Source organism: Gavialis gangeticus, unplaced genomic scaffold (genome assembly GCF_001723915.1).
Source record: "Gavialis gangeticus isolate Ggan-Ray unplaced genomic scaffold, GavGan_comp1, whole genome shotgun sequence".
In the NCBI taxonomy this organism is placed as follows: Eukaryota; Metazoa; Chordata; order Crocodylia; family Gavialidae; genus Gavialis; species Gavialis gangeticus.
The window spans coordinates 44,319,476-44,341,225 of record NW_017728998.1 but is presented as its reverse complement, the minus strand read 5'-3'; the positions used below and the strand labels follow the sequence as shown (position 1 = coordinate 44,341,225).

The 21,750-nt window shown below is 44.3% G+C and overlaps 1 protein-coding gene across 2 annotated transcripts in view; it reads right to left on the bottom strand.

The window, feature by feature from the left end:
• The window catches only part of PDPR (pyruvate dehydrogenase phosphatase regulatory subunit), a 42,030-nt gene that overhangs the window by 19,864 nt on the left and 416 nt on the right, over positions 1 to 21,750 (bottom strand). Inside the window, exons 2-12 of one of the 2 annotated variants that reach the window (XM_019505810.1) lie at positions 18,285 to 18,581; positions 15,111 to 15,244; positions 12,886 to 12,967; positions 12,625 to 12,788; positions 10,042 to 10,163; positions 8,735 to 8,852; positions 7,863 to 8,012; positions 5,780 to 5,972; positions 4,927 to 5,051; positions 681 to 836; positions 454 to 587 (exon numbers count right to left, since the gene is read on the bottom strand). In XM_019505810.1, the coding sequence (XP_019361355.1) occupies positions 454 to 587; positions 681 to 836; positions 4,927 to 5,051; positions 5,780 to 5,972; positions 7,863 to 8,012; positions 8,735 to 8,852; positions 10,042 to 10,163; positions 12,625 to 12,788; positions 12,886 to 12,967; positions 15,111 to 15,244; positions 18,285 to 18,511 (1,605 nt within the window). In that variant the 5' untranslated portion in view covers positions 18,512 to 18,581. The remainder of the gene's footprint in view (positions 1 to 453; positions 588 to 680; positions 837 to 4,926; positions 5,052 to 5,779; positions 5,973 to 7,862; positions 8,013 to 8,734; positions 8,853 to 10,041; positions 10,164 to 12,624; positions 12,789 to 12,885; positions 12,968 to 15,110; positions 15,245 to 18,284; positions 18,582 to 21,750) is intronic. The other variant, XM_019505811.1, reaches the window with a different exon arrangement.

Here is a 21,750-nt window from a genome sequence, read left to right as displayed (position 1 = left end):
GGCATAGCCCCCACTCCCAGCACCGCCACGCCCACCCAGAGCGAGCCACGCCTGCGCCCTGTGCCCCCCACCCCAGCTGGGCAGACCCTGTCCCAGCCCCAATCTCTCCCTGGCTGCAGGACATTGATCTGCCCCCGTCATGTCCCTTCCCTCCCCACTCCTGCCCACCACAGACTTACCAGCTGTATGCAGCTGTGTTGAGCATGGTAAAGGAACCAATCCCCCATTTGTAACACTGTTCCTATGGGAAAATTGGTTCCACGTTACATCCTTTTGACTTAGGACACGGTTTTCAGGAACCATGCGCGTCATAAGTCTGAGGACTGCCTGTACCACCAGAGTGCTACAGGACTGTGGTAACACCTACATTTGACCATGCAGTTCTTTTTCTACAATTACTCCCAGTTGGGCATTTAGGAATGCAGCTGAGAGCAGGCATTTGTCAATACTTACACTTATTTCAAACTTGGTAAAAGATGACATGTCAATGACACAAACAGCCTCTTTGCAGCACTTGACCTCGGAGCCCACAATATCAAACCAATCTGGCTTGTAAAAGGTCTTGCTCTGATCCAAAGCCAGTAGATCTAACACAAAGAAGAATCAAGATGACCATTCAAATTAAATGCTCCACGTTAAACCAACAGTAATGCACTACCCACAGGAGAATATGGTCTCACCTTTCCCAGGTGGGACAAAATACTTCGGTCTCTCAAATCCATGTTTCTCCATCCATCTAGCTCCCTGAGCATCCAGGCGATCATAGAGAGGGGATGTACGTAGCTGCCTGCCAGTCTGGAAATCCCAACGGGGAACCTTCAAATCACAGATGAGGGCTGTAAACAGTCAAGTTACAATTTGCTTAATTACTGACACTCAAGTATAGTTTCCATATAAAGACTACTCTTTCCTGCCAAGCATTCCTTACTAATAATTGTAAAATATCCATTGCTACAGCAATTCCAGCCAGTTGTTACAGACTACCTTTTACTAGTTTTAGCTTCATAACTAAAGAAAATTCTGCTACTTAAGACACCTTTTCCAGTGCTGCCCCTATATACTGCATATGATACCTTTGAAGTGCTGTCATTCAAACGTCAACTCTTCCAAGCGCACTAGCATGTTCTGCTACAGTGCAGAAATCCTAGAAAAGTAGGGTTGAAAGAGATATCTAGGGGTCATCTAGTCAATCCCCTTGCCTGAGGCAGGATCATCCCTATCAAAACCATCCTACACACATTCATTGTGTAACTTATCAGCAAAACTATACAGTCAACACTAACAAAATGACAAGACAAAACCCTAACCTGCCATAGGTAAAGCAGGCTAATATCCTGCTCGCTGCTGCAAACATGGTTAAAATATGCTCGAGACCTCTGTAATGGAGGAGGATGGTAACCTCCACAGTCCATACCAGTCTGACCATGGGGCAAAATTCTTTCCAGACCTCAAATACGGTGATTGGTCTGACCCTGGGGGAAGGAGGGAGAAGGGGGTGGGGTGCAAGATCCTTATCCAGGAATCTCTACATTTCACTCCCAGCAGGGGCAATGGCACATCCCTGCTGAGGGGGTACTAAAACTGGGGCCTCCTGCTTTAGGAACATGCCCTAAAAATACAGCTAATGGGGCTAACATGGGAGAATCACTCCCCCTTGGTTCTCTCTCCTGTATCTACTATCTGCTAGTCATGGATTTTGGTCAGGTAGAACTTTATGACTTACACATACCCAAAGGGGAGGAAGGAAGAGGATGCAGGTAACTATAGACCAGTTAGTCTCACCTCTACCCTTGGGAAAACCCTTGAGAAAATTATCAAGGATCACATTTGTAGGAGTCCAGTGAGTAATATAATGCTGAAGGGCAACCAGTATGTGTTCACAGCAGGTAGATGCTGCCTGACTAACCTTGTTTCTTTCTAAGACCAGGTCACTAAATACTTAGATGCAGGAGTCGAGGTAGTCTACTTGGACTTTAAGAAGGTCTTCAACACAGAATCCCATTCTATTCTCATAAACAAATTGAACAACTGTGCCATAGACGATTACACAGTCATGTGGGTGGCAAATTGGCTTAAGGGTCGTACCCAGAGAGTGGTGGTGGACAGGTCGGTATTGACCTCAAAAGATGTGGGCAGTGGGGTCCCCCAAGGCTCAGTCCTTAGGCTGGTGCTGTTCAATACCTTCATCAGTGACCTGGATGAGGGCGTGGAAAGCACTTTGTCCAAATTTGCAGATGATACAAAACTACGGGGTGAAGTAAACACGCTGATGGGAAGAAACCAAATCCAGGTGGACCTGGACAAGTTACAGAATCGAGCAGAGAACAATAGGACAAGTCCAAGGTACTGGCACCTAGGAAGAAGGAATCATCAGCACACGTATAGGCTGGGGGATGACCTTCTCAGCAGCACAGCGGCAGAAAGAGATCTGAGTTGACAACGACCCCGAGATGAATATGAGTCATTAATGTGATGAAGTAATTAGCAGAGCTAACCACACTTTGTCATGCATTAGTAGGTGCATCATGAACAGGTCCAGGGAGGTGCCCTTTATGCGGCACCGGTCAGGCTGCAGCTGGAGTACTGTGTCCAATTCTGGGTGCTGCAATTCAAGAGGGATGTGGACAACCTTGAGAGAGGGTCCAGAGGAGGGCCACTCATATGGTTAGAGGCCTGCAGGAAAGGCCCTATGAGGAAAGGCTCAGGGACCAAGACCTTTTCAGCCTCTGCAAGGGAAAGCTGGGAGGGGGCAGGGGTGGAGCAGCAGGGAATAGGAGATGCTCTGTTTACCAGGGCACCCCTTGGAATAACCAGGAATGACAGTCACAAGCTGACAGAGCAGATTTAGGTTGGACATCAGAAAGAACTTCCTCACAGTTAGGGTTGCCAGATACTGGCTCCCAAGGGAGGTGGTCTCACCCCTACCTTGGGGATCTTCAAGAAGAGACTGGACAGGCACCTGGCTGGGGGGGTCAGACTTGAACCACTGAGGTCCTTTCTGATCCTAGCATCTATGAATCTATAAAGTTCATGCATATAAAGTAGGGGCATGTGAAATGGGCTGTATTTGATTCATATTTGGATTCCGCCTGAACTGGGGACAATGATTCAATTTGTTGATTCGGATCACTGTCCTGATTTGATCTGGCCAAATCTGAATCTGAAGATTCGATGCCGATTCAGAGAATCAATGGTTCAGCCACAGATACAGCTTTCAATGTTTTTTCTACATACCTCGAGGTACCAGGTGCAGCTTGTGAACACAGTGATGCTAGGGTGGATGGAGTGTCCTACAGGAGTGTGGTTAGGGGTGGGCTTTCGGTCCACTTCCAGGTCCACTGCTGAGCGCGCTGGGCCCCCCCTACCCTGCACCCCTGTGGCTCTGCAATCAGCTGTGAGGAGACCCCGGGTGCCCCACCCCCACCCCCAGGAGGCACCAGTAGCCAAGCTGGGGAAGGGGTGGGGGTGGGGCGGCGGGCAGTGTGCTCCCCTGCAAACCCAGAAGCAGGCCAGAAATGCTTCAGGTCTGCTGCCAACCGCTCTGGGTACCCCCTGGGCTCCTGTGGGACACTCCATCTGTCCCACTATCTCAGCATTCATGAGCCACCTGGTACCTTGAGGTATGTAGAAAAAAAAACATTTAAAGCTGTGTCTATGTCCGAACTATCAAATCTTTCTGAATTGATTTGGAGGGTTCCAATTTGTTTCGGAGAGATTAAAGGGTCTCCAGATTTGATTCAGAGATTTGTCCACTGAATCAGGCCTAATCGAATCAACGACCGAAGCTTCACACAGCCCTAATATACAGCTGCATAGCTACCCATGCAGCGCATAGATTACTACAGGTTCTTAGGAGTTGTGTGGATACTTGTGTTGCCATGACATGGGTTATAGTTTTCAATTCTATAACTATAAAAAATACCCCTTATGCAGCTTGAAAACTGTTATTTGTGTGTATAAAGGTACACAAAATTTGGTTCTTAATTCACAGCTGATTAGAAACTTTGGAATGAAGGAAGATTAGAAGACATGGACAGCAGCAACATGCCAAGCCTTTTTTCCTAGTGATAGCAGACAGCAGTTGCAAAATCTTCACAAATGATAAATGAGACATCTAGCCTAAATATTCTTGTATTAGCACACTAACATTTCCATAGTATACTGACATGCAGAACATTATGATGCTTAGGACAGCATAATGCTCTTAACTAGTAACTTGTGCTCTTTTTCTATTGTTATATACTACCCACATCTAGCACATGCCTCCCGCCTTCCCCAAAAACAGCTGCTAGAAACTGGTGAATGCTAATATGCAAGGAAATATGATCAAAGCAGTTTCTGCAACTTAAAACTTTTGCCCAACATAAGCCAAGTAAAAATCTACATGGGACCCACAGGGAGCAGAACAGTGAGCAGGTCTGGTACCTAGCTGCTGCTACTCAGGTAAGATCATAGCAAAGGAGGGCTGAAGGGGAGCTTGTGATGTTAACTAGTCAATCCCTGTGCTCAAGGCAGGATCATCCCAGCCAAGTGTATGTTTAACCTGCTCTTGAAAATTTCCAGGGATGGCAATTCCAGAGCATTGCTAGGTAACCCATTCCAATGGTTGACCACCCTCATAGCCAAAAAGTTCAGGAAAGATTTTTTTTCTTTATTCTGTCTTTCAAAAACAAGGCGTTTCCTAGTCTGAGGAGTGTTGTATGTGAGCAAGTGTGGCATTTTGGAGCCCTAACTAGGTATGTCCTAAATTTCCATTCAGAATTAGCTAGGAGGCACGCAAAGGCTGCACTGCCATAATGACTACTAACAAAGCAGAAAGTATCCTTTAGAATGACTGCAGTTCAGTGCCAGGGGAAGAGATGATGAGAAACAAAACAATCCTTAACTTCTCTGTATATCCAAGTGAAAGCTTGTGATCCTACTTACGCATAACTTCCATGACACGGTGACGGAGGAAGGTGCGACTGCTTTGAAGAGCACCAAAACGCTTTAGGTCTAGGGGCCACACATTTTCTGATGGATACCCATTTACCATCCACTCAGCCAAATATCTGGTTGGAGACAGAAACAAAAGGAAAACTGTATGTTATCTGATGCCTTATTGAAAAGAGTTTGGCATTTAAAATCAGAAGTGATACAAACTGGGTCATTTTTGTTTGACTGCTTGGCTGGTTTTCATTTTTGCAATAAGGAAAAAGCTACAAACACCAGTGGAAGCTGAGCAAATGGGTGGTTCCACTATTCAAATTCATCCACCAAATACATCAAATCATTGATATTTTACTGCCTTGAAATTCATGAAGCAGCAGAAAATTAAGGGGGCATTCTTAATGAAACCACAGATAGTTGGATAGCTAGCACTGCTATTATGCCAAGTCCTTTGGCTACACGAAACATGGAGTGCTGAAGTATGTTTAATCTGGGGCCAGGAGGCCGTCTGCTTTGCTATTTCCAGTACTGCTGCAGACTCACCAACTATATCGTTGAACAAGGCTGGAGACGAGCAGGGGAACGAGAAGGTGTGCAAAGAGGATTATAACCTGATGAGGACTCGACAAACATAAAAGGGAAATGGACTGAAGAAAAAAAAGTCATATACATTTTTCTCCCTCATTAATGCCGAGTTAGAAACTAGAAAGAATACACTAACCAGGCTATATTAAGTGAACTCAGATACCTGAGTATCAGTTAAAATTTTTATACATGTAGGATTTGAACATTGTTACATTGCACATAAGCCCCAACTACTGCACTTGCACTATAGTAGTGAGCCACTTACTTGCCTGCTCCCCCACCATAAGAGATTCCAGCGGAATTCATCCCAGCCAGGACAAAATAGCCTTGTACAGTGGGCGACTCTCCCATGATGCACCGCATGTCTGGTGTAAAGGATTCTGGGCAATTCACCAATTGCATTATCTCCAGCGTCTCCAAGCCTGGCATTCTACGGAGAAGGGCACTCAGCAGTGGCTCTGTTTCCCAAAACAAAACAAGGCATTCTAATCCTGACAAATCAAGGCCTTTAGTCTGTGGGCATTTCAGTCACTTTGCTTACATCCCCAAACTGGGCACAAACAAGTCATCACAGGTCATTACAGGACATGTACGAGTCATCACAGAGGGAATAATATGATCTCAGCAGATACCAACACCTTCCATGGCAATGCATCTAGAGGACAAAAGGACACTGTCTGAAAGGTACAACTAGTACACACCAGCAGAAACAGCTGAACTCCAACAACCCTTGCCTTCACAGGCCAGAGAAAGAACCCCATCTGGGGTATTAAGAAGAGGACAGGGCCATACAACAAATATTTACTTTTCCTACTTATATCCTTGTGCGAAGTATTTCAAAAGGCTTCTCCAGAAACCAGCACTGCCCAAAAGTCTCCCTGCGGTTTACATGCAGGTACAAAATGGCTATGTTCTACATTTCCTTAAAATATCTTACTAGAAACACAGCTCCTTCACTTCTACTCACTCTCCCACTTCATAACCCAGGAGTCCAGACTGCAAGTATATGGTTAAATTTTACTTCTATAGATGACAATAGGACCAGCATTTTATCTGGCCTTATAGTAGCTATTATGACAACTCTAAACTAAATGGTGTTGTAATCATTAATTAAATCTACCAGAGCTGTAGACCGAGGAATTGACTGAAGGAAGCAACTATACCTAGGTTGATGGCATCCTTTGTCTGTCTATAAATTCTATACACATATAGGCAGAACTTTATCAATTTTGATGAAAACTGAAAACAGAAGGGGAAACAGGGAAGAGAGCACATACATGACAGCGAGAATGCCGCTGATTAGCAGATAGCAATTTCAACCAGGTTTGCAACTGTTCAGAGGTGAAGAAACCTGTTAATGACAGCCCCCAACACATTTCAGAAAAAGAGCACACCCACATCTCAGTTCTACCCACTAGCCCAAAGTTTAAATTATTTTATGTCGATACTACCTCACAGCCAGAAAGCAAGGGAATAATTTAACAAAGTGCTAGTAGGAATGGGAGGTCAGGGAAAGAATGCAAGGAGCCCCTTATGCATGCATCGTTTCTTTAAAACCCACTCTACCTGGAAAGTCAAACGCTAAGGCATTAGCAGTCAAGGGAAATGGTGAGGTAGAGTGTAGTGTCATATAGAGGCATTGGTATGGAAAAAATTAGCAAGGAGTTGGAGAGGTCCTAAAATAATGGGGATGTGAAGACAGCGCACAGTGACATTGTGAGGAAGCATCCTTGCATCCTTCCATGGTAAGTAAACTCCTTGCATCCTTCCATGGTAAGTAAAATACACATAGCCTACAAAGGGCAATAAAGCATGCAAACTTCTAGTTAGAAGTATTCACACAAAATAAAAATGGAGATTAACCTTGAGAAAATGCAAGCTAGCATACCTGGAAAATTTGGGGGGGGGGGAATAATAATAATAATGTACCATTATGTAGGCAATGAAAGGGAGAAATCTGGCAAGTAGCAAATGCTGAACTCTGACCACAGGAGAACTATTCTCATATTAAGTACACCTGGCAGTCCCTGCTTAAAAAAGTGAGGTTTGTACATTTCTCCTAATATCTGATACAGATTAGATTATCTCCAGGCAAAATGTGATGTCTACCAATGCACAGAGAAGGCAGCATCAGTGGGTAAGAGTTTTTCATGCTGTCTACCCCACAAACTAACAGCTGAACCCACTACTCCAAGCTCCCAAGCTTCTCCCACCTTTTAGTAAAGACAGACAAATGTCTACTGCATGCTTCCCCTGGTTGGCAGCTTTATCTTTCTGTCAAGCCTTCTGTTGTGCTGTTGTGGAAGTCCACCCATGTAAGGTCTGCAAGCCCTTTGACCCTAGCATACCAAAGTGATCCCAGTCTTCATGCAGGTTCTGAATCTCCAACTGGTTCCGGCCCTCAGTAAAGATGGGCTTGGGGTTCTTCTCAAAGCCCCCAGAAAGGATGCCGCCTTGCCAATTGCGAATGTAGATCCTACCATCTAAGTCCACAATGGCTGCAGAGGAAAAAGGAGAAAGGATGGGATGGGAAGAAGCAAAAGAAGTCACTACTATACATATCTCATAACAGAAGGTCATCCACAAACAAAGAGGCTGGAAACATAAAAGATACTCAGTCAGTGAAGGGCATTCATTAGGAAGTCACTTGAAAAGATGGAGTGAGAGCAACCAACCAAAATTTTCTACTTCCTAGCCCTACAAGCACACCTGGCTCACTCTCTCAGGGAAACCCAAAGCCCAGAGCACCCAGGAGTGCTTTTGTTCCCCTATAGCTCACTGATGTGTAAATGTCATTATAAAGTCTGAACTTCGGCTAGAAGAGAGAAAAATATGGCCTACTTAGAGACAATGGCCTACAAGAAAAACAGTGCCAAAGCTGCACCACCCCTTCCACATACCTTAAGTGTCATCTGCACACCACCACTGAAATACTAACACCTGCAAATCCAGAGTTAAGCTAATTCCAAAGCAGTCCCTCTTACCCAGCTAAAGCTCAAGTTTGGGACCAAGAGTTTACCTTCAAGTAAACAAACAGTTGCTTCCTTCCCCAGCCCTCAAATTGAACATTCAGCATGCATAAAGAAAGCCCAGAACATAGTCTTGGCAGAGTGGAAGACTAATTGCACCCAATCAGCGACACCTTCATAAGGAAAGTCTTATCTTTACAAAGGCAGAGAAAGTTCACTAGAAAAACAAAACAGAGTGGGAAAGTCCTCACTTGGTGTGTTGCTTTCTAGAGGTTTCTTCAAGGGATGCGTCAGGAGGTAAAAATGTTCACAGGCATGCAGTGGGATACTGACTGGTTCCTCACTGGAAAGACCCAGCTCATAGGCCCACTGAAAACAGAAAGGCTTAGTCACAGACCAGAAGCCATGAGAAAATTGGGTTTCTGTTGTTTTTTTTCTTTAAAAAGACTCCTGCGTTTACCTCACGAAAGAGCAGATTGATGTCAGCTCAGTCCCTTTAATAGAAGAACTGTACCATTTACTTGGACCATTAGCTCTTTGGGATAGGGATCATCATTTTGTTCTGCATTTATATAGCATTAGGAACAATGGAGCTGTGGATCACAGGGACTACCACAATGCAGAACAAACAATAATATCTTGCATTTATATTGCTACGGCAATATTGTGCTTTCATCAGAAGCAAGGCCTAACAGATAACATTTTAGATTCTTCTGCTGTTGGGGACCCACATTAAGAAGATAACTGATTAAAGTGAGAAAAAACAACAGTCAAAACGCATCTTTACAGTTGAGACACTACAGTAGCTAGAAAGACAGTAGTTTCCAAGAACAAAAGAAAGGGTCTTAATCATACTTTTAAGGCACAACAAAGCCCTTCATCACAAGAGAGGGTGCTCCTGCCATTATATGACTCTGGGCAAGTCTAAATTGTCAAAGGGCAGGGTGCTTCTCAGCAGGTTGACACTTAAATTGCAGTGCCAAGAAAACAGCAAGCACTTACATATCCAAACTGTTTGGAGTTAATGAATAGATGGACTTTAATATTAAGCGGGCAATATAACAGATCAGTTCAATGGGTAAGCTTCTAAAAGATAAAAATGTATAAAACTGAACAAGTTGGAGAACATGGCATGCTTTGTAGAAAAGAAAAATACTATTAAAAGTAAATGCATGGATGACAAACTCAGCTCTGCTAATTAGAACCACCTTCATTTCGAGAGTAGGGGGAACAAGTACGGAGTAACTACCACAGCTATCTGGGGATGTAAACAAGTAATTTGGGGTAATCTTAAACATTGTGCTATGCAGGAGATCTGACTGGGTGACCAGAATGATCCCTTCAGGTATGAATCTAGGAACTAATATTTTTCCACATTAGAGACCAGACAGCTGGGAACTGGCAAGAGTTTGTCCATTTTGAGAGAAAAGGGAAGCATCAGGAAAAAACAGTGGTTACTTCATTTACTGGTCACTACATGCTTTTCTCCACTGTTAGAGAACTGGAATATACTGGGATCCTCACAAAAACAGAGAGAAGAAAAATTAAATAATCCAACCTGGCCAGCACAGTTGACAAAATACTCGCATTGAATCTGCCCTCTGTCAGTCTCAACTCCAGTCACATGACCCTTCTGGACCAGGATATGACTGACACTCGTCCTGTCATGGATCTGGACACCTGCAAAAAGGAGCAGACACACAAGACTTACTGCTAACAGGCTACTGATAACAGGCTGCTAACACCAGAGCTCGTTCTAAAGCATCTCCTCCCATCAAGGGAGGCATATTTCTACATTCTAACTTCTTTGGAAAATAGCAGAATTGCTTTAATGCCTTGTGGAAAGGTTTAAGACACCCCCTTGCAGGCAGCTGGGAATATGTATTTCTTTGATATGGGATTATGAACAACAGGAACAAATAAAGGGGAACAAAAATCAATAGAATGGATGGCATGAAAAGAGAAATCTATAAACCAAAGACTCTTTATTCTAACTTTATTTCTGAAATCAGTTAAGCCTGGATGATGACATCAATATGAAAGCTACTTGCTAGTCTCAGAGAAAATAGTCATCATTGCTTCAATGTACATGAAGACATTCAGGAAACAAGCAGGACTCAGAGGGAAAAAATCAAATTGGAAAACAGAAGTTCCAGCCCACACAGCTCTAAGGCAAAAACCTTGGTGGCACTTAGTTTCATTAGTCATTTATTTCTCTCAATAATGATACCATGCCATAACTACCATACCAGGTAACCCTCAAGTCATGACAATAGCACTTCCAGTCTTGGAGGTAACTGGCTCTAGGTATCACGCCTCGCTCTACTCAGCTGCATCCATCAGGCACCAACCAACCTAAAAGAACTTCAGAACTCCACCCATGTTCTTCTTATAAGCTCTAGGCCTGTGTGAAGCTTCGGTAGCCGATTTGATTCAGAGGAGATCTGGCCTGATTCGGGGACTGAATCTCTGAATCTGAATTGAATCAGGAGACCAATTAAAAGCTGCAAATCGATTCAAAGCATCTGAATTGAATTGGAAAAGCTTTGGCCGCCTTGGCAATTCGGCCATAGACTAAACAGGCAGCTGACAAAGCTGCCTCCAGCTGGTAAGTCTGTTGGGGTTGGGGGAGGAATTGGGGCTGGGACTGGGACAAGCTGCCCAGCTGGGATGGGAGGTGTGGGTGTGGCAGTGTTGGGAGCAGGGGCTATGACCTGCTGCTGCTTTCCCAGCCAGGGCTGTGGGGCAGAATGCAGGCACGGCTCGCTCCAGGCAGAAGAGGGCAAGCGGCAGCAGGGCATAGCCTCCGCTCCCAGTGCTGCTGCACTTGCATCCCGCACCCCACTATGGCAGCTGGCAAGCGGCAGCAGCGCCTGCCCCTCTGCGCTGGCTGGCAAGTGGCGGCAAGGCACAGCCCCCGCTCTCAGTGCTGATGTGGGGCACAGTAGTGCTGGGAGCAGGGGCTATGCCCTGCTGCCACCTGGAGCGAGCTGTATCTGCATTGCGTCCTGTCCTCCCACTCTCCAATGGCTGGGCTGGGACCAGGCAGGGAAGCCATGGGGGCTTCTCTTGCAGCTCCCCCCTGCTGGGGCAGAGGGGGGCACAACCAGAGGAGCCACGGGAGAAGCCCCCCATGGCTGCCCTGCCCTCAGGGCAATCAGGGCCTCTGAGGCCTCATGGCAGAACCCCCCTGTGGAGCATGGGGCAGCAGGGATTGTCCCCATCGCCACATGGCAGCTGCCCCACGGTGTGGGTGCAGTGTGGCTCGGCAGGGCACTGTGCACTGTCTAGGGGCTGGTGAGTGCAGGGATTTTTTTTTATTTTTTAAGTGCTGGGCCAGGGATGGGGCTGGGCTGGGCTGGGCAGGGCAGCCATGGGGGCTTCTCCTGTGGCTCCCCACACTTGGGGAGAGGCGGGCATGGCTGGAGCTGTGCGAGAATCTGCAGCTGCCTGGCTGTGCCTGCTTCTCCCCAGTCAACCTGAATCTCCAAATTAGCACTGAAACTCCAATTCTGATTCAGCCAAATCGAATGCGGACAGTGATTTGAATCACCAAACTGAATCACTGTCCTCCGAATCAGCCAAATCCGAATCAAATACTTCTCTATTCACACAGGCCTAATAAGGTCCTTCCAATCTCATCAAGTTTCAGTCCTAACAGGTCCAATCTTTATTATTAAATCCTAACCTTGTTCTTCTTTTACACCACCCTAAGCTTCCCAAACAAAATTCCAACAGAGCCAGCTTTGCCTCCAAACTACCCAGAAGTCCACCAGTCCAATGAAGTATTCCAGCTGCTGTGATCATATACCCCTTTGGCTCTAGATAATAAAACTGGTCAAACTGACTTCATCTGGACTTTCAAGGACTCTTATGTACAACAAAAATACTTGTAGGGCTCTATATAAATTCTCCTCCCAATGGGATTCCAAGGATACAATACTGAAACAAGTTTTAATCTGGCTTTAGGGTTGTGAAACAATAGTTTTAAAGAAGAGAAGTAGGACGCTTTAGTAATCAAAATACTGTAAATCTGAATACAAAAGCTAACACCATGTCCACACAGATGGTCATTTTCCTTTGTACCAAGGCAGACATGACACAAGGGGGTAGGCATGCTATAGATTTTAAAAATTCATACCATTCCGAGAGGCAGCATTTGCTAGAGCAAGGCTCACATCGGCAGATGATACAACTGCATCCTCTGGCATATATAAAGCCCCCACAAGGTCGTGAATGTTAATTAGTGGGTGTAGTTGTGCCACTTGCTTTGGGGTGATGATTTCACAAGGTATCCCCATTACCCTGCCACACAATACAAAAAGGATGGTGGTTGTTAGCCTCTCAGGAAATGCTGGCACAGGGGCATTCAGATCCAGTACAATTCCCTACTTATACATACTTGTGTGTTGAAGCAATGCGTTTCAGGGAGATCAGTCGGTCCTGAGTCTGAGCCAGTGAAATAGAGCTGGTCTTCATATACCCTGTGGCAACAACCAAGGTTAAGTCAGAGTTTGTTGGGTTCTAAGCCCTTCTGATCCTAGTGGACCTGCTGCTTCTAGTACTCAAGAGCCTGGAAAACCCAACTCCCAGTATTAATACAGAAATCAGCTACTAACCTGCAACTGTTCTGATAAAACACTTTGAAGAGGCAGAGTTTGATGTATACTTCTAGCGTTATTTAAACTCGGCTTTAGACTACATTTACCCATGTTCATAAACACCCTCACAGATTATACTTCACACCATGAAGTGTCAAAAGAGAATTTAGTAGGGAAAGGGCCTACCGGCAGGGACTAAGGAGTACTGTCCAATCTGATCCAATAACTGCTTAATAATAGGAAGAAAAGACTGCATTTAATAACTGATTATTTTTGGACTGCGCAACTACTGAATGAATACAACCACTTAAAAAGTAACCTTAAACATAAAGGTCACTAGCAACACAATGTGCTAAGGTTGACACTATAAAAACCCTGTTTTCGCTTGCTCATATGTTTGCTTATCTTTGATTATGTCAAGGATTTACCTTTTGCTGTCCCTGCAAAAGCCACCCAAATCTGACCAATTTATAAGCATCTGAAAAATTGTTTGCACAGGCTTAGTAGACAGCAACTAGAACTTTGTAACTAAAATCCCCCAAAATCTGACCTCCAGTCCAGGGCTGAGCAGAACATCCCCTACAGCTGCAACTCAGAGCCAACACGGGCCAGGCACCAGAACAAAAAGCAGGGAGTTTGGCTTTTCTCTGCTCTCAGTGCTCCACAAGCTAGGCCCAGTGATTACAGTGGAGCTGTCTCATTCAAATGCAAGACCTGGGGGAATTGGACCTCGGGTAGGGAAGACTGGGATTGGAGGCTGGTAGAGAGAGAGAAGGGAAACTGGTTGGAAAAAGAAGTTAGGGCTAGCTGAGCAAGCAAAATGTAAGCAGGAAACTGAGAACAGATTAAGGTGCCATGGTGGACACTGGGACTCACCAGGACTAGGAATCAGTGGGATGGAGAGCTGAAGGAGGCTGACTTGGACTGGCTGGGAAAAGAGATAGAGGAAAAGGGAGAAATGTTCAAATAAACTCTAAACAGCTGGGCAATTAGGTTTGATTGAGAGCAAGAGGGAGGGAAAAACTTAGGGAGTAGCTCCTATACTGGAAGAGATGGGGGAAGGACTAGATAAAGGTAGCCAAAGTAGCAAGGAACAGACACAATGCCTGTTACCCTCTTCTTGAGCTTGGAACAAAACCCAAAATATGCAGAAATGCTGGGCCCGGACAGCTACACTTTAAGTCAATAAGATCTGCATTTCAAACATATGGTAGGTGCTCTAAAAAGAAAAACAGGCCCTGGCAATCCAAACTGGGCACCCGTAATTAATGGACACTTTTTGTCTTCATTTCCTTGCCTCAATTTCTCAGCTATAAGTTGAGGATAACCCACACACCTCAACATGTTAAGATAAATCCATTCATATTTGTGAAGCTTTTAAATGATAGTGATGAGTATAACAAAACTCAACAAAGAAATTAATAAATCTGTTTTCAGAGCAATTTGAACACCAAGGCCACATATTGAACAACTGGGAAAAAACACTTGCTGTTCATTAGAAAACACTACCCATCCTGTGCACTGGCTGAAACAAAGATCCTTGGTGGCGGGGAGGAACCCAAATACCAGATTTTGATTTTTATTTATATTATATATAAAATGTAAAGACGGCTTGAACAGCTTTTTATGTGATTATTAAAACTGGTCAGAAACTGTTGTGCAGCTGCTGCCATGGTGCTTTCATATACCCACTATCAACTTTAATATGCTGGTGGAGTATAAACAGCAGTTTATAGTAAGACTGCTGGTTCTGCCAGAAAAACAGAAATACATGCCAAAATAATATAAAATATATCTGAACACGCTGGCTTCCTGGTCAGTTCTAATTAATTCCTACTCTGAACTCCTACACTGCTAAATTGCACCTGTTCCACTCTGAGGATATTTTTTTTGACATGGGTGACCAGAACTGTACACAGAATTCTAGATGAAGTCTCACTAAGGCATTGGATAATGGCATTATTAATTCCAATTAATACTTTGAATCCATTTCTCAGAAATTTGTTCCACAGATTATTTTGCTTACCTGTTTTTATTCCTGTCTCTTGTTCTAACTGCTGATACAACTTGTTTGAATAGTCAGCCATCTTGAGCTCTATGGACACATGCCTGGCAGTGCTCACAATGCCAGCACAAAATCGAGTGGTGCCAGCAGCCAGCCTGCAGAAGAAGTTACAAAGAAGGCCTCATCTGGCTGACAGAAGGAAGAAAAGAAAAAAAACCCAAAAACAAACAAACAAAAAAAGGATTCTGTGGCGGTTACTCCAACAGCTTATTTGACATCTCAGGTTTGTAGCCGACTTGCATAGGGCATTGTAATTCTCACTGACAACCAGTTTGCTGTTTTTGTATGCAACAAGGGGATGGGGGAGGGAATCACTCTAGGACGAGAAAAAAGGAATAAAGGTTGGAAGAGGCCTCCTGAGCTAAATCCAATCTCCTTTAAGTACCTGAAGGCAGGTTCCAAAGAGGATGGAGCTATGCTGTTCTCACTGATGGCAGATGACAGAACAAGAAGTAATGGTCTCAAGTTGCAGCAAGGGAAGTTTAGGTTGGATATTAGGAAATACTGCCCTTCTAGTAAGAAAGTTAAAACACTCAAACAGGTTACCCAGAGAGGTTGTAAACCCTCTGTCCTTGTTGTTTAAGATCCAACTAGACAAAGTCTTGGCTGGGATGATGTAGTTGGAGATGGTCCTGTTTTGAGCTAGATGACCTCTTGAGGTCCCTTCCAACCCTAATTTTCTATGAGTCTATAATTCTAACCCCTAGTAGCTGGGTTAGGTATTTTCTTGGCAACTCCTAGGACTAACACCCTAAGAGGACAGGAAAGGGGTTGGGGCTGGCAGCTACACTAGCTTCACCAGCTAGCAAGTTCATCCTCTGTGGAACCAGGGTAGAACTGCATTATCACTGACAATGATAAACTGTTATTGGTTGGTTAGGCTGAGTTATAGATGCTGGTCCAATAAAAGATTTCACCAGAAAATCCCATGCTTCTTACAAATTTCCCAGCCCAATATGACTATAATACTCCATCCCTAAAATACCATACTACAGAGGAATTTAAAAATTCCCATTCCATGCCCATATGAATTAAGAGAAAAATTCTTTAATGACTACAAATTTGGCGAGAGATACAACCATAATGCAGGATCCTCTCTGAACTTTTTAAAAGTACTAGCTGGACCAGCCAAAAATCCCAAGCCTTAGCTACTGCCAACATCTCAGTACCTCAGAGGAAGGTGGCAAGACAAGTTAAAAGATAAGAATAGGGGGTTCTAAAACTGTCACACAAAAGATAGAACAGGGGAATTCTGGGCCCACTGCTCCATAGTGAGGATGGGATAACAAAAAGGATAAAATAAGCAAAGCTGCTCAATGATTAGCTTGCCTCTATTTTCACAGGAAAGAAACCCTAACAAAACGATACAACATAAACAAAAGAAAACAGCAAATTTATATATAGAAAGAAAAGAAAAGCAGATCTGGGTATGTCAGGGAGCATTTTTGACAAATTTGAATGAATTTAAAATCAACATGGGCTGATGATGGAAGCTGAAGGAATTGGCTAAAGAAATTTCATAGCTGCTGGCAATAATGTTTGCAAAGTCATGGGTGACAGGGAAGATGTCAAATGATTAGAAAAGGGCGATCTTAAAAAAAAGAAAAAGAAAAATAAGAAGTCAAGAAATTATAGATCAGTCAGTCTGACTTCAGTAGCTAGGAAGGTACTAGAGTACATTAGAAAACAATCAAGTTGTAAAACATCCAGTGGAGGAAGGGATGATTCCTAACCAGCAACGTGGATTTCGTTCTGGAAAAAAAAAAGTCAGGCCAAATAAACTCAATCTTTTCTTGTTGGACAGGCTAGCTACATAATTCACCTATGGAAGAAAAACCAAATGTACAAATGCAGGGGGGGTCAGGGATGACAACTGGGTAGGCATAGCACTGACATGAAGGATCTAAGATTTGGTAAATCACAAACTCAACATGAGTCCGCAATGTGACGCTGTTGGAAGGAAAGAAAAAAAAAAGAGAATGCAAGTTTGGCCTGCATTAACAGATGTATTTTACGTATGGCATGGAGAGAGACCATACCACCTTACTTAACACTGGTTAGGTCTCAGCTGGAACATCACATGCAATTCTTGGTACCACATTTCAAGAAAGATGTACAGACTTTGCAAAAGGCAAGCAAAAAGATGACAAAAGAACTGGAATGCAAACCACATAAGAAAATGTTGAGAAAACTGGATATATGTAGGTCTGGAGAAAAAGGAGATCAAGAGAAAACATTAGAATAGGTTTGAACCATTTGAATAGGTGACATAAGGAAAGGTTACATTTGTTTTTCCTTGCCACAAACATCAAGACATGAGGGAATGGGTTTAAATTGCAACAAATATGCAGGCCAAGATTAAAACTCAGGTACAATTTCCTAATGCTAGTATCAGTAGGGCAACAGAACAAACTACTTCAGAAAAGTATGGAATCTTCTTTATTCCAGGCTTTCAAAAAGAAGCTGGATAGGCATCTTTCTGGGATGGTTGAGGAATAGCATATCCTGCACAGCATCTCCTGGGCTTTGCAGGGCAGGTGGCACTATCCCATGTACCTCTGTTTCCAGGAGAATAGCTGGGGGCAGAATCAACAAACGGGAAAGGCCTTAGGTAAGAGAGGACATTTGTACCTACTTTAGGCTTATCAGATAATCCTAATAAAGGTAGGAGCACATGCATATGCCACAGCCCTTCCCAGTCTACCTGTGCACAAGGCACATGGGAGCACCTTTACGTGACTTCTGCTATGCGTCAGTAATTGCCTGTGCTCTTACCCCTGGTTAGATTGGCAGGCAGAATTTTAGTATGGATGAGAAACAAACCTCATGCTTGAAAATGTTAAAGTTGCTCCCTCTCTTGTCCTATGCAAATCATTTACAGCTTTTTTTTTCTTTTAAAAGCAGCCTACGTAGCTTGGCTGAGTAAAGCAAAGCCAACACTGTGGAACTTGGAACTCTCCCTGTACTTGTGAAGAAATGGCCAAACCCTACTGACTTCAGGAAGTGTCTCTGAAGATGGTAAAAAATGAAATGGTGGAAATAAAACACAAGAGAGGCACTGTAGATGTGTAAGTCCTACATAGTTCTAAATTTTATTTTATTTTTGTTTTAATAGAAGACAAATCCAGTCCTTACCTGCCTTGCTCCAGTAAGACTATGTCCTTCCAGCCTAACTTGGCAAGGTGATATGCTACTGATGTGCCCATGATTCCACCACCACAGACTACCACTTGCGCCTGTGCTGGCAGGGAGATCAAGTGAGGCTCTGCTGCACTTGTGGCACTGCTCCGAGAGCTGGCCATGTTTCTCCACCTTGAGCTGGCTGTCCACCACCGCACATCTGACAGCATGCGCAGAAACATCCTGACAGGTGTCTATCAGCTCTATCAAGGAGCAGCCTATACACGCTTAGTGGCTATTTCACATCCACTTCTAGGAGAAGGGGGAAAAAAAGAGTGAGAGAGAGAGAATTATTAACACCTACCATACTACACACATGCAAGTTCTCTTAGGCATTCTAAGAATAAGCCAGAACCCAGTGATGGGTACATTATGATATGTAAGGTACCTGGAAACCTCCATCTTGATAATCTGGGATCCCAGAATGCTAATGAAGTACTATATCCCAAAGGATATTATATATTATACATCACCAGTTGCTCTGCTTTTCCAATAAGGGCAGACAGTGATTTGTTATTTCTTGGTTATAGGTCTGTAGCAGGAGAAAAAGAATACCAGCACCAATACTTTTTACAACAGCCCTCATAGTAAGAAACAAATCATGAAGTTAGCATTTTAATATTACTAAGAAATGTTGGGCACTTTGCTGTATTAGCAGAAAACCAAAGGACCTGTTCCAAAGATCTTAACATTTTAGGTAACACAAGAAGCCCAAGTGATGCTGAATTTCAAAGCAGGTGGAGACTAAGCTAATTTACATTTCTTTGACACAATCCAAGCCATTTTTATTATGACCTCTTTCACTATGGGCATCTCACAAGGAAAAAGTTTTAGGAAAAGGTAAATAAAGTTAGAGGCCAGGAATTATGTGCTCACATATACTTAAAAGAGAAATAAATTAGAAAGAAAAGATCTGTGTAAGTATAACCATTTTTAAGCTAGCCCTCTAGTTCTGCAAGAAGTGAAAAGGGCATTTAAACCATTTTCACCCTTAACAGGGCAAGACTCCAACTATCTGACACATTCCAAAACCTGGGATTCCATTCATTTCTAAGCACACAGAAAACTACTAATTACTGAGCAGCTGGTTCATAATACTAGCAGATGCGCATAGGAGACATTACAAGACCTAGGGCTGCTTGACACACTGGCACAGAAGTCACACTAAGCAATTTAAAAATTAAAAGTAGACCATCCATTTTAACACTGCTGTGCGTTCAAGTTACATGGAGCTAATGCTTTCTTCACCTAAGCTTCCCCCTAAGCTACCCTCCACCTCTAAATCAAACCTGAAACCTACACAATCTATTTCCTGTTAGGCAGACATGGAACTGATTCAAAACAGGCATGCCTAAGCATGTAGTCTGAAATCATTCATATTCTATTTCTCCTACTGTCTGGAACAAGATTTTTGAGGTAAGGGGTACACTGGAAAGGTACGTATGACAGTACATTTGTGGCTGTGCTAGCACATATGTATTATTTCTTAATAATGTATCTACCACAGATCCCTTCGAGGTTAAGATGAGTTAAGCAAGGCTGCAGTGCTACATCTGACCACCAATAAACTTCCAGTCAGAGTGGAACAAAACTACCGAATGGATGTTAAACTGTCTAATCTCAGCCGATCCAACCTCAATCATTGAGCTCCAGTATGCTGATGATGCTGTAGTGTGCAGTGACTTGGAAGCAGACCTTCAGGCAGCCCCTGACATCTTTATTGAGGCTCACAAAAAAAATGGGACTGACACTTAACATTCACTAAAGTCTGCCATCAACATACTCTTAATGAGTCCCTAGCTCCAGTAATTCAGATTTATGGTAAGACTCTGGAAAATATTAAGTATTTCCTATACCTTAGAAGCCATCTCTTGCAGAAGGCTGACTGACAAAAAAAATCCAACATCACTTCAAGTGCACAAGTGCAACCTTTGGATGCCTAAGGAAACAGGTGTTCGAAGATCATAACATCAGATCCGAAACTAAGCTCAAGGCTTATCAAGCCATCGTGATCTCCATCTTACTGTATGGAGCTGAGACGTGGACAATGTACAGGAGATGTTTCAAGCTGCTGGAGAAGTACCATCAATCCAGTGGAAAAACAGAGCATTTTCTCACAAGCAAACACTACAAGCGTTGAGTCAATGTCATCCAACATCAACTTTGCTGGGCCAGCCACATCATCCAGACGTCTAACTCCAGACTCCCAAAGAAAATTTTATTCTCTCAGCTGTCAAGATATACAATCAAGAGGAGGGCAGAGAAAGTGCTTCAAGGATGTCCTCAAGGCCAACTTGAAAAAGTGGCACATCAACTCATGGGAGACTATAGCCCAGGACTATCCCAAACCAAAGCAGAGTTTGCTACAAAGATCTCAGTGCTTTAAAAATCTTATGACGACAACAGGAGATGGAAAAGTGAGAAAGGCAGAAACAGCATGTTGCGAATCAAGAACCTGGAGCCACCCACCTCACACAAACGTGCCCGAGCTGCAGGAGAATTTGTTGATCCTAGAGAGACCTTGTCAGCCATCTTCAGACCCATAGATAAGACAATCACAGAAGACAATCATCCTTGACTGCAAGGGACTGCACGCAATGATTATATTTGCGAGCCTCTGAAGGTTTGAAAGGTTTGACCAAGATTCTTTACGCAGGAAAAACAAATTGCTCCAGATTTCTGCAGCTTCGTCTTCTCAATCCGGCTCACCATTTAATAACTTTTTAAATGATTTAATTGCTCTCGTACTACACCGAAGCCAAGCAACTGGGCTGCCTACAAGAGCTCTTACTGCCCCCAGGCACCTTTTTCACTGATACACCTGCACACCTGCTTACAGGTTTCATTCTTATGAGTTCAGAGGACACAGCTAACCCCTGCGAGTTCAGAGGAGGCAGCGCAGCTAGGGAAACACTGCATGATGCCCGTAAGGGAAGCTCCCATTCAGCATGTCTGTCTTAGCCTAAACGTACCCCGCGGATGCCACTAACAGTTCTGCTTCCACCACAGGTCCAACCAGCCAGATGGCGCTTGAGGCAGCTACCAACATTTGGAGGGCACCCCTAGCCCCAACAAGAGCAGACTGACGAGCTGCCACACTCATGCAGGGGCTGCAAGGTCTCCAGGCTGCTGGCCGCCCCCGGGGGCTGAACTGAGGGCAACAGGCATCTGCTCACCCGCCCTCGCTCCCTGCGGCTCTAGCAGGAACCTGCACTTGGGATCCAACCTCCCGCGGGGCAGCAGCGCTCGGGCTCCAGTCCCGGCAGCCAGATGCGGGCGCGGGCCAGGACCCCAGGGTCACACCCCTTGCGCCAGGATCAGGCCCCCGGGGGCTCAGCCCCCAGCGCCCCCGCCCGGGTCCCGCAGGCGCCTCCCGCAGCCCGGACTCGGGCCGCACGAAGGACCCGCGCGGTCCCGGGTC